Raw genomic sequence first — 13,283 nt, 5'->3', positions numbered from 1 at the left:
CAATTTAATTCTGACACAGAACGTATTTTATGATATTCCCAATAACACATAGCTTTTAAAATGTTTTCTTGACAATGCAGTACAAAGATTTCTTCCCCAAGATTTTCTCAGTCACCATACAGTAACTAATCCTGAGTCACATCTGTGTGTTTCTTCCCATTTTGCAGATAATAGTGTTATTTTAGTGATAAGACCCGAATCTTGCATGCAGTGTTTGTTGCGGTGTGTGTGTGTATGTGTGTGTGTGTGGGGGGGGGGGTTGAGTGAAAGGGTACTAATGACTTTATCACATTAATGATGTCCCCCCGCATCGATTTGCCAGCTTCCGTGGCAAATCGGTGGGGCAACAGAGCAATATTTCCCCATTACAACCAGCAGCAACATTTCCCCATCACACACACATCATACTTTTTTTATAATTGTTTAATAAGAAATAAGGGAAAAATAAAGGCAATGCAAGGGAAAAAAACCAGATTTTCATAAACTAGAACATTAAACTACATATAAGAAAATACCTACACTACACTTATAAAGAAATACTAGACACAAAACAACTAAAACTATTCTATGAATCTCACATTATTGGTTTTATCTCTTATTATCCTGCTCCCTTTAGATAATAATATACACTCAATATTCTTATTTTTAAAACATTGCTCTAATTCATAAATCCAGTGGTTGACAATTCTCCCCCATCATTGCTGTGAAAAGATGATAGACTTTCTTAAAGTTGGTCACAATTTCTCCCTGATCAGCATTTTCAGATTGTCCATCTCAAGTAATTCACAGATCTTTGTCAGCCATTCCCCTTGTGTTGGGATAACAGGTTCCTTTCATCTCTGCACATGGATGATCCTTGCTGCAGTTATCATATATTATATTAATCTTCCAGATTTTCTTTCTACTTGGTCATTAGAATTCCCAAAAATTAAAATTCTGGCTTCATCATAAATTTAACCTTAATAATTTCTCCCAACATCATATGTGAGTCTAATGTTTTTGGACCACCACATGTAATAAGTCATTCCAACATTCTTCTCACATTTCCAACATTTGCCAGAATTGTCTTTATAGATCTTAGAAGGGGTCTGATATTTTCAAGGGATGCTCAATGTCATGCTCTACTTTTGTAAATGTTAGTACTTTTCTTGAGTTAGTATTTCTCTCTTGCTAGAGTGTTGATGTTATCTCTTTGAAACATAAACTGCAAGCTTCCAGATCTCACATCCAAGCTTATAGTCAGTAAATTATCCTGCCATCTACACTTATTAGTGAAAACTATCATTCTTATTAAACAAAGATGTTCAAACATTGCTTTTCTCGTTTATATAGTTTCTTGCCTAGTTCATTTACTTTGTTAGGATCAAAAGGACCAGAACATTTCTTTGTATTTTAAGGGTTTAAAATCAGTTAAAGAAACAGAAATAAACCATTTTTTTTCAAATTTCCCAATATAGAGAAATTTAAGCATTAAATAATGTCAAGGCCATCTAAATTGTTCCAGAAGATTGCTTTGGAAGCCTTGCAAAAGAGAGCTGAAGTGCATCTTTTATTCCAAAGGCTGTGGTTGGCTTTGTTGAATTTCCTCTATGAAACACTTTACTTACTTACTTAGGCGATCCCTCGTTTTCCGAGTATGATGGTCCTCCAATGTTCTTGTGGGTCCGTAAGTGGCTGTGGAGCCCTATTCTTGCTCTGCATCTTCTTCCGCAGTGAGGGCATTGGTTTCCAGGTGGAAGGTTGGCTTGACGCGCCTTCCTCCTAGCACGTTTCTCTCTTTCACCCTCCACTCGTGCCTCCTCGAATTCTGCAGCACTGCTGGTCACAGCTGACCTCCAGCTGGAGCGCTCAAGGGCCAGGGCTTCCCAGTTCTCAGTGTCTATGCCAGAGTTTTTAAGGTTGGCTTTGAGCCCATCTTTAAATCTCTTTTCCTGTCCACCAACATTCCGTTTTCCCTTCTTAAGTTCAGAGTAGAGCAACTGCTTTGGGAGACGGTGGTCAGGCATCCGGACAACGTGGCCAGCCCAGCGGAGTTGATGTTGGAGGACCATCGCTTCAATGCTGGTGGTCTTTGCTTCTTCCAGCACACTGACGTTTGTCCGCTTGTCTTCCCAGGAGATTTGCAGGATTTTCCGGAGGCAGCGCTGATGGAATCGTTCCAGGAGTTGCATGTGACGTCTGTAGACAGTCCACGTCTCACAGGCGTATAGCAGGGTTGGGAGGACAATAGCTTTATAGACAAGCACCTTGGTCTCCCTACGGATGTCCCGGTCCTCAAACACTCTCTGCTTCATTCGGGAAAATGCTGCACTTGCGGAGCTCAGGCGGTGTTGTATTTCAGCGTCGATGTTGACTTTGGTGGAGAGGTGGCTGCCAAGGTAGCGGAAATGGTCAACATTTTCTAATGTTACACCATTAAGCTGTATCTCTGGCATTGGGGAGGAGTTGGCTGGTGACTGCTGGAAGAGCACTTTGGTTTTCTCAATGTTCAGTGACAGGCCAAGCTTCGTGTATGCTTCTGCGAAGGTGTTTAGAGTGGCTTGTAGATCTTCTTCTGTATGCGCACAGACGACATTGTCATCAGCATACTGGAGTTCTATAACAGATGTTGTTGTAACCTTGGTTTTGGCTTTCAGTCTGCTGAGGTTGAATAGCTTGCCATCTGTCCGATAGATTATTTCCACTCCGGTGGGAAGCTTCCCATCAACAAGGTGAAGTATCATAGCGATGAAGATGGAGAATAGAGTTGGGGCAATAACACATCCCTGTTTGACACCCGATTCCACCTTAAATGGGTCACTTTGGGAGCCATTGCTGTCCAAGACTGTTGCCATCATGTCATCGTGGAGGAGCCGCAGGATGTTCACAAATTTGTTAGGGCATCCGATTTTGTGGAGGATGGTCCAGAGAGCGCTGCGATTCACTGTGTCGAATGCCTTGGCAAGGTCGATGAATGCCATGTACAGAGGTTGGTTTTGTTCCCTGTATTTTTCTTGGAGCTGTCGTGCAGTGAAGATCATGTCCACGGTTCCTCTGGAGGGGCGGAAGCCGTTCTGGGATTCTGGGAGGGTGTCTTCTGAGAGGGGCAGGAGGCGGTTTGCAAGGATTCTTGCGAGGATTTTCCCAGCGGAGGTTAGAAGGGAGATACCTCGATAGTTTCCGCAGTCTGTTCTTTCCCCTTTTTTGAAGAGGGTGATGATGGTGGCATCCTTGAAGTCTGCTGGGATTTTCTCGGTCACCCACACTTTTTCTATGAGCTGGTGGAGTTGGTGTGTCAGCTCAGGTCCTCCCTCTTTGAAGATTTCAGCAGGGATCCCATCTGGTCCGCTGGCTTTGTTATTCTTCTGCTGGCTGATGGCATTGCTGACTTCTTCCAAACTAGGCGGTGCTGCAAGCTCATCCCTGGTTTGTTGTTGCGGGATTTGTGAGAGGACCTCTTCGGCCACATTGGAGCTGCGGTTCAGGAGGCTTTGGTAGTGTTCTTTCCAACGTAGTGCAATTGAGTTTTGGTCCTTCAGGAGTTTGGTTCCATCTGATGAGCGTAGGGGCTGTATGCCATGGTTTCTTGGTCCGTAGATGACCTTTGTGGCTTTGAAAAATCCCTGAGCATTATGGGTATCTGCCAGGTGTTGGATTTCTTCAGCCTTCTTTGTCCACCAGATGTTCTTGAGTTCTCTTGTCCTTCTTTGGACCTCGGCTTTTGCACTAGCGTAGATCTTTTTCTTAGCAGCACAGTTGATGTTTCTCTGCCATGTTTGGAAGGCTTTCCTTTTCTTGTGAATTAGCTGTTGGATCTCGATGTCATTTTCATCAAACCAGTCTTGATGTTTCTTGGCTTGGTATCCAATAGTTTCTTCGCAGGCTTGGATGATGGAGGTCTTCAGTTTGTTCCAATGTTCCTCAACATTTTCGGGGTGTTCTGTGGGTAGACGGTTCTTGAGTGCTGTTTGGAGATGGGCTCGCCTGGAGGGCTCCTGAAGGGCTTGGGTGTTCATTTTGCGCCTTGTCTTTCTGCCTTGGAGTCTGCGCTTGGGAGCGATCTTGATAGCCATCGAGGATCGGATTAGCCTGTGGTCAGTCCAGCAGTCGTCGGCACCTGTCATGGCTCTTGTGAGGAGCACGTCACGGCGGTCTCTGGCACGTGTGATTACATAGTCTAAGAGGTGCCAATGCTTTGACCGGGGGTGCTTCCATGATGTCTTGAACTTGTTTTTCTGGCGGAAGAGCGTGTTGGTGATGACAAGGTTGTGTTCCGCACATTTGGTGAGAAGCAGGATGCCATTCGGGTTGCTGTTTCCAACCCCGTCTTTTCCGATGCTCCCTGGCCACAGGTCGAAGTCTCGCCCGACTCTTGCATTAAAGTCCCCCAGGAGGATGATTTTGTCCTCCTTAGGTATCCCCGATAGGACGGTGTCCAGCTGACAGTAGAATTTCTCCTTGATGTCTTCATCAGCATCTAGTGTTGGTGCGTAGGCACTTATGATGGTTGCCCGTTGGTTTTTGGCAAGATCGATTCGGAGGGTTGAGAGTCGTTCGTTGATGCCAGTGGGTGCTTCGGACAGATGTTTCATCAGGTCATTTCTGATGGCGAAGCCAACTCCGTGCATTCTTTGGTCTTTTTCGGGCAGTCCCTTCCAGAAGAAGGTGTAGCCTCCTTTTTCTTCCTTCAGCTGTCCCTCCCCTGCTCTCCGGGTCTCCTGAAGGGCTGCTATGTCGATGTTGAAGCGTCCCAGCTCCCTTGCAATGATGGCAGTTCTGCGTTTGGGGCGTTCACTGCCACTGTTGTCCATCAGAGTCCGTACGTTCCACGTACCAAAGTTCATTTTTCTTTTTTGGCCGCAGGGTGGTGACCCCACTGGACGCGGCAGTCCAGTCAGGGATGAGAGAGGCAGACTATGTTTAGGGCACCTTTTCTAGCCCCCTCCCCGTGTGGGGTGAGCAGAGTGGATCCTCAAAAGGGCTGCTCAGTCGCGGATACAGCTGCCGAACTACTCAACTGCCTCGGACCTTGAGGTAGAACGACTGAGTCCGTACCCACCGCCCATGTGCCAGTCTGTGACTAGGGGCTTCCAGATTTCACAGTCCTGCCCCCGTCGCCACTCGCTAATCGCCATGGGACTTTGGTTGGTTGGTTTTTATTTTCTTTGGAAGACGCCTGTGCGTGGGTTTTTTTAATGTGTGGAGGTCAGTGCACAACTGATCAACACACAGTCTTCACAGAGTGAGGTTCCACTGGTGATGTAGTTTAGCACAATGACCGTGGCTTCTCAGTCTGTTGCAGCCTTCTTCCGCCTTCGCAGCCGTTGTAACATGGGCTATGTTATCCTCCGCCTGCTCCGCCGTTGAGGTCTTTGGGTCTTCGGACTGTTCTTGGTCTGGGACCTCCCCCGCAGCCACTCCTGGGAGTGCACGACTCCAGTTGCTGTGCCTACAGGTTCATCGGAACACGCAAGCCCCCTCACCACGGCAAGGTGACAGTCCGTCGAGGGGGAATATGAAACACTATTATGTCAAAGAAAGACCTACATCCCACAGATTAGTGCACTAGTGTAGTGACATATTTTGTTACATTTCCCTTTCCCTTTCTCTCTCTCTCTCTCTCTCTCTCTCTTTCTCTTTCTTTCTTTCTTTCTTTTATTGTTTTACCCTGCTCCCTCCCTCTATCCTTTCCATTTGGACATACACTTCGCACAATAAACTACAGAAAATACATTTGAAATATTAGTCTCAATCTCAATTTTTCTCTTCCACATCTTAATACATTCTCTAAGTAATTCCTAACTGAATTTGACATACTCTTAATTATTATGAGATTTTCTATTTTATCTATATTATTCAATTTGCAATTTGTTATTTCCACATTTAACATATTCACTATATAATTATACCAATTTGTCAGAGTCCATTTTGTTTTATCTTTCAAACCCCTCACAAACAAAATTTGATCACACACTATTAATTTGTCAACCACCATTTTCTTTGGCACATTATAAACTTCTGGTACCCTTGCATGTAATACATTTCTAATGGCTATTATTATTTGAAGATTTAACGTTCTATTAATTTCTCCTTCAATAATTCTCAGGTATGCTGTATTGTATCACATTACCATATCATGTGATTAAACACACCTCTTTGTTTACAATTATGCCAAGATCTATCCTTTACCCCGGGTGAAGCATGAAACTTGTGCAGGAGGCCTGTACCATTTGTCTGCCAACCCACGAAGAAACACACGAGAATAAAAGACACAACACCAATGCGTTGGATTCAAATTGGGCAACTTTTATTTAACGTTACCTATTTAAGTTCTTAACTTAACTCAAGGGTGTAAGGAACTGGTGTCACCTAACCCAGGTAGTATCACTACCCGATAATAACAATTTCCGGGCGAAGCACCTGGGTTTCGGTAATCAAACCGTATCACCATCAAGGGAAAGGAATGAGGAGTCTCTTCCAGAGCTCTTGTATCGAGACTCCTTCCCATTAAAGGCCATTAACAACACCTCACCCCTTTAAACTGTAGGTGAGTGTTTAACTTAAGGGCCTTTCACCCCTTAAGGGGTGCCCTAGGTGCACACCGACTAAAGGAATTTCCCTATCTATTTACGCCTGGCCTATTTAAAGCGTAGCCCACTTCCTCTATCTAGCCCCTAAACAGTATAGGGTAGGCAAACCACCCCCCCCCCCATTAAAAACAAGAAGAGGAAAAAATTCCTACCCGGTTCCGCAGGCAACCGCACGATATACTGTTAATGGGCGGGAGTGGTGGGCCAACTTCCAGGCGCGGAATGAGCCTGGGAGGGCCTGGCCTGTGCTATCAGGCCACGCCCCCGGATGTTCTGGAGGGTTCCTCCAGAACTCCTCCCTGCCTCGTGTGAGGCAGACAAATGTTTTTTCTCTCCCCATTTCTTGGGGAGAGGAAAACTGTTGTCTGCCAACCCACGAAGAAACACACGAGAATAAAAGACACAACACCAATGCGTTGGATTCAAATTGGGCAACTTTTATTTAACGTTACCTATTTAAGTTTTTAACTTAACTCAAGGGTGTAAGGAACTGGTGTCACCTAACCCAGGTAGTATCACTACCCGATAATAACAATTTCCGGGCGAAGCACCTGGGTTTCGGTAATCAAACCGTATCACCATCAAGGGAAAGGAATGAGGAGTCTCTTCCAGAGCTCTTGTATCGAGACTCCTTCCCATTAAAGGCCATTAACAACACCTCACCCCTTTAAACTGTAGGTGAGTGTTTAACTTAAGGGCCTTTCACCCCTTAAGGGGTTCCCTAGGTGCACACCGACTAAAGGAATTTCCCTATCTATTTACGCCACGGATTGGGGGCAAATGTCCATTTCGCCCCCATCCCCCACCAATTCCTCTAACACCCCTAAAATACCTTCCTGTAAATCTAACCGAAATTGTTGGTTGCCCAATTCCGAAAGACGTACTCCAAAACCCCGATACAACCTCTCGTCGTCACGAGTGATGTTTGGGTGCTCAATGTAACGACCCCTCTGATGGATCCGAACAATCACATGGCCCGAGTCACTCGTATTCTGGCTTTCTCAAGCCTTCCCATGTCGCCTCTGCACTTGCGACGAGGTATGATAGCGGACAAACGACGTGCACCCTGGGCCATGACCAACAAATCCTTAGAATGTCCGCCCGTGGATCAGAACAATCACATGGCCCGAGTCACTCGTTTTGTGGCTTTCTGAAGCCTTCCCACGTCGCCTCTGTACTTGCGACGAGGTATGATAGCAGACCAAACGACGTGCACCCTGGGCCATGACCAACAAATCCATAGAATGTCCGCCCGTGGCTCAGAACAATCACATGGCCCGAGTCACTCGTTTTCTGGCTTTCTGAAGCCTTCCCACGTCGCCTCTGTACTTGCGACGAGGTATGATAGCAGACCAAACGACGTGCACCCTGGGCCATGACCAACGGTGGATAACCAACACATCAGGAGAAACACCCACTCCTGGTAACAAACAACAAAGGGAACACAAACCGTCCCAATGCAATGCAGTCAACGCCGCTGCATGATATAACACCTGCTCATAAACTGATGTGTGCTAAAGCCTCCAGCCAGTAATTTGCTGCAGCTCTGTAAGGCTAACTTTCCAGCCAGCAACTAAGCGGACCCGCCTTGATTGGGCTGGGGCCCTTTTGGAACAGTAACCTGTCCAGGATTCCTTCTATTGAACTGGGCACCTCTTGGCCCACTTCTTGTGGGTTTTCCCTTGTAACAACTATTGGTTGCGTGGTTACCCTGGCATATTGCACAGGCGTGCTGATATTTACAGTCCTCGCGGGCGCAAGCTCCCTGGGCCGCGTATTCCCAGCACATAGCCTTTTGCCTTTGCGGCTGTTGTGCTGGGCCTCCCTGCCGAAAGGGCTGACTCTCTTTAGTGTTCTGTATAGTATGGCCGCTATCGGCCTTCTCACCAGAAACTGCTCTGGTTGTATTCATTACCTCCATCCACAATTGACTGTCGATGAGGTCCCATCGCTTGTTAGGCATCGTGGCAGCCTCAGAACGAAAGCGGCTATCGTAAACAAGCCACACCTGACCAGTGTAGTTGACATATGCCCCATATATTATATTTTGATATTTAAACAAGGCCTTGGCCCTGTAAGGATGAGCTTCCACTAGCAGGGATGCATATATGGTATAACAAGCTATCCAATTTTTCCAATTCCGCTCAACCCGCCTATTCTTTAGCTTCTCTTTACGTTCTTCGTCCAAATCCTCTTTTTCCTTTTTATCTAACTCCCTAAAGTATAATGAAAACATATCTATATACTCATTCCTGAGTATCTTGTCTATGGTTTTCTGTGACAAATGAGCCCCCAAAGAGGCTGAGGCTGCCGTAGGTACTATCGGCAAAACCCATTTATCGGTTCCCCAATACTGGTTGTCATCCCCCGTCCTAGCCATTTCTAAGGTTATGGGGGCAACCGTAGGGACTTGAGGGCCAGCCTTTGCGACCGAAGCTCCTGTTGCCACCAGGGCCGGACTTGGGAGAGTAGGTGTTGTGTTTTGCGCATGGCACAGGCCCCAAGGCCAGACCAGTGTGGTGTTATTACCTGCGGATGTCGAGGGCCCGTCCACGACGATGGCTTGTGTAGCAGGCTGACCAGGTGCCGCCCGCTCTGGCACAGCCGGTGACGCCGAAGGAGATGTCATGACCGGATCAGCCGGTGTGGTGGCCGATGGTGATGCTTTCTTCGCAGGCTGTACCTCCGCGCTAACTGGTTGAGACCAGGATACAGCCGGGGCCGCGCTGGTCAGCGTTGTTGTTGCTGGGTTGTCAGCCGACACTTGACCCACGACCGTTTGCGGTGTTGGGGCCGGAGGATCTTGTTCCCTCTGATTGGGCTCCGGTTGGCTGTTGTGATCAACTTCTTGTGTCGCAGCTGCTCGGGCGGCCTCTAGAACAGACATGCGGGAGAGCAGATTTTTAAAAATTATCTTCCTGCTAGCCTGCCGCGCAGGGCGCGGCCCAGCCTCCCTCATTGAAAGCCCCCTCTCCCTCTCAAATTTGTCCATCCTAGCCATAAGAGCATTCAATTCTTCGGCTGAAACGTCCTCCTCCTCCGATGATGATTCCCTAGGAGGGAGGGGACACTTCGCCGGAGTCTTCTTGGCAGGTCCCTTTCCTTTAGGGCCGCCCACATTCTTCCTCGGCATCATCCTGAAAGAAAAATTACCAGTGACTGTGTCAATAAGTATAAAGCGCCAGTAAAACAAGTTGACAATGACTTTATCACTATGTATATATATATATATAGGGCAATGCAGAAATGCTTAAATCTATGCCTCACCGACTGTTGTATAGTTATAACTTAAGTGACCTAAGGCTCACCTTAAGTTCCCCATGGAATAAACCACTGTTCAAGCAACTAATATGCTATTTACCAGCGTCCACTTTGCCTAAAGGCGGAGCTCTCTAGTGCCTTCGTAAGGGAAGCCCAGGCTAGGCCGGGGCATATTGATTAACTCACATTTGCATTGAGTCTCGCTGTGAGGTTATCACAAGTTGGGGCTGACCCCAGAAGCTCACCCTGTACCCAAGTAGTCAGAGCCTACAGTTGGGCCTACTGATCAATTCTTATTTGCATTGAGTCTCACTGTGAGGCTATCACAAGTTGAGGCTGACCTCAGAGCTCGCCCGCACCCAAGTAAACAGAGTCTACCGTTGGGGCCTATGGATCTACTCACAATTGCATTTATTGCTGCTTAAGTGTTGATTTTTATTTTATATACCTATGCATTGAGTCTCACTGTGATGCTATCACAAGTTGGGGCTGACATCAGGAGCTCTCCCGCACCCAAGCAGCCAGAGCCTACCGTTGGGGCCTATTGATCTACTCACATTTGCATTTATTGATGTTTAAGTGTTGGTTTTCATTCTATATACCTATGCATTGAGTCTCACTGTGAGGCTATCACAAGTTGGGGCTGACATCAGGAGCTCTCCCGCACTCAAATAGACCGAGCCTACCGTTGGGCCTATTGATCTAATCACATTTGCATTTATTACTACTTAAGTGTTGATTTTTATTTTATATACATATGTCTTGAGTCCCACTGTGAGGCTATCACAAGTTGGGGCTGACATCAGGAGCTCTCCCGCACCCAAGCAGCCAGAGCCTACCGTCGGGGCCTATTGATCTACTCACATTTGCATTTATTGATGTTTAAGTGTTGGTTTCCATTCTATATACCTATGCATTGAGTCTCACTGTGAGGCTATCACAGGTTGGGGCTGACATCGGGAGCTCTCCCGCACTCAAGTAGACCGAGCCTACCGTTGGGCCTATTGATCTAATCACATTTGCATTTATTACTACTTAAGTGTTGATTTTTATTTTATATACATATGTCTTGAGTCCCACTGTGAGGCTATCACAAGTTGGGGCTGACATCAGGAGCTCTCCCGCACCCAAGCAGCCAGAGCCTACCGTCGGGGCCTATTGATCTACTCACATTTGCATTTATTGATGTTTAAGTGTTGGTTTCCATTCTATATACCTATGCATTGAGTCTCACTGTGAGGCTATCACAGGTTGGGGCTGACATCGGGAGCTCTCCCGCACTCAAGTAGACCGAGCCTACCGTTGAGTCTATTGATCTAACCACATTTGCATTTATTACTACTTAAGTGTTGATTTTTATTTTATATACCTATGCCTTGAGTCTCGCTGTGAGGCTATCACAAGTTGGAGCTGACATCAGGAGCTCTCCCGCACCCAAGTAGCCAGAGCCTACCGTTGGGGCCTATTGATCTACTCACATTTGCATTTATTGCTGCTTTAAGTGTTGGTTTTTATTTTATATACATATATATACACATACATATATATATATATACACACACACACACACACACACACATATATATATATATATATATATACACATATATACCTTTTTTTTGGTATCAGAAGCTGGATCAAACAGCAGGAGCTCCCCCTCTGATCCTATTTAAAATAATAATATTATTTGGGGTGTATCAGAAGCTGGATCTAGCAGCAGGAGCTCTCTCCCTGCTCCATTTTTTTTTTGCTATCAGAAGCTGGATCAAACAGCAGGAGCTCCCTCTCTGATCCTATTTAATATATATATATATATATATATATATATATATATATATATATGTTGGTATCAGAAGCTGGATCTAACAGCAGGAGCTCTCTCCCTGATCCATTTTTTTTGGGGGGAGCTGTGGCTAACATCGGGAGCTCGCTCCGCTCCCGAATAAGAACTATCGACCTTAGGTCAGCAACCTCTGTAGCCAAGGGTATAACTCCCCTATTACCTGTGTAACGTTGTATATTTAACATCATACCCACTACATATAACACGCATCCGGCCCAAAATAAAGTAATTGAAATACCTTTCACTTTCATTTTGCCCCATGTGGCAAACGAAATTGGGCCTATCCTAAAATGGCAGCCGCCCCATCTCCCACAATGGCCTCCATCAACAGCCCGGACGGCGACCAAAATTGACGCTGTGGGCCCCGGCAGTGACGGATGCCAATTCAACATGAACCCTATTGCCAGAACCCTCAGGTAGCTCGAGGCCGGGCCCAATCCTAGGCCATGGTGACCATGCGCCAGGGAATGTCGATGGCCGGCTAGCCGCCTGCCAAGCCGCCCAGCTCCAGGCCCCTGGCCACATGTGCCCTTGTTTGCCATAACCAAGGCCTCTGTGAAGGGCCCTGAAGGGCCCAGCCTTCGTCCGGTATGGGGGTGGGTGGGTGAAGCCTCCCTCCCCCAGGACCCCTGTACAGACCTGTAGATGCTCTTCTTATCCCCTTAACCTCTTTTCTTCTCTTCTTTGCTGAACCTCTTCAGACTTCTTGTCTTCGCTCTTCTCTGCAACCTCTCTCCCCAACTTCCAGGCGCGGAATGAGCCTGGGAGGGCCTGGCCTGTGCTATCAGGCCACGCCCCCGGATGTTCTGGAGGGTTCCTCCAGAACTCCTCCCTGCCTCGTATGAGGCAGACAAATGTTTTTTCTCTCCCCATTTCTTGGGGAGAGGAAAACTGTTTTAAGCATTTTCCTTCATACTTTCCCTTAGTACATTATATTTTTCTTTTGCTATATTCCTTATTTCCCTTTGGATGTCTTCCCTCTCAATTTCCATATCCATTCTCCATGTTTGAAATATTTCCTTTTATTTCTTCTTTTACCATTATAATTTGTTCATACAAGTCTCCTGTCGCTTTTTTCTTGTCTCTCAGGCATTTCCTTATCACTTTCTCAAATGGACTGTCCTGTTCCTAATTCTCTCCCTCTGTCTATAAATATTTTGTCTTATAGACCAACTTTGAATCCAATTTACTGCTCCTATTCAGTTCTGAATTTCTTCTTGCTCTACAGAATTTCCATTTTTGGTATTCAAGTTCTCAACTAATCTTTCTGCTCTACTTTCAATTAATCTCAATATTCTACCTATATTTACATAATTGTTGTGATTAATTTACCATATTGCTCCCAAATTATTCTCATTGTCTGGATTTAATTTCTTCTTTCTTTTTTCATACTCTTATTGCTCTTTTAAACAGTTCCTTCCATCATTCACCCTTATTCTTACTTTGCAGTTACTATATAATTGTTGCAGTGTTTTGCAAAAGTTTTTTCTCATATTCAGTTGCTGACATAAACTTACCAAGAATGTATGATTAACTTTATCAAAAGCTTTATAGACAGCCAATTTAAGAATTTCTATTTTTTTTTCTTATTTGTATTTGCGTGATCCATT

The 13,283-nt window shown here is 45.8% G+C and overlaps 1 protein-coding gene across 1 annotated transcript; it reads right to left on the bottom strand.

Annotated features, from left to right (window-relative positions):
- Positions 1–6,985: 6,985 nt before the first annotated feature.
- Positions 6,986–12,507, bottom strand: LOC137096936 (uncharacterized). The gene is made up of 2 exons (XM_067467531.1): positions 12,313–12,507; positions 6,986–9,706 (listed from the first exon to the last, which is right to left on the bottom strand). Exon 2 carries the CDS (start codon positions 9,703–9,705, stop codon positions 8,143–8,145), a length of 1,563 nt encoding a protein of 520 aa, XP_067323632.1. The 5' UTR covers position 9,706; positions 12,313–12,507; the 3' UTR covers positions 6,986–8,142.
- Between the last annotated feature and the right edge of the window lie 776 nt (positions 12,508–13,283).

The sequence above is a fragment of the Anolis sagrei genome, chromosome 4 (assembly GCF_037176765.1).
Source record: "Anolis sagrei isolate rAnoSag1 chromosome 4, rAnoSag1.mat, whole genome shotgun sequence".
Classification (NCBI taxonomy): Eukaryota; Metazoa; Chordata; class Lepidosauria; order Squamata; family Dactyloidae; genus Anolis; species Anolis sagrei.
This window is presented reverse-complemented; position numbering and strand designations above follow the sequence as displayed.

Excerpts from the sequence above, each read along its gene's own strand:
- LOC137096936 (XM_067467531.1), bottom strand. The coding sequence starts at position 9,705 with ATGATGCCGAGGAAGAATGTGGGCGGCCCTAAAGGAAAGGGACCTGCC.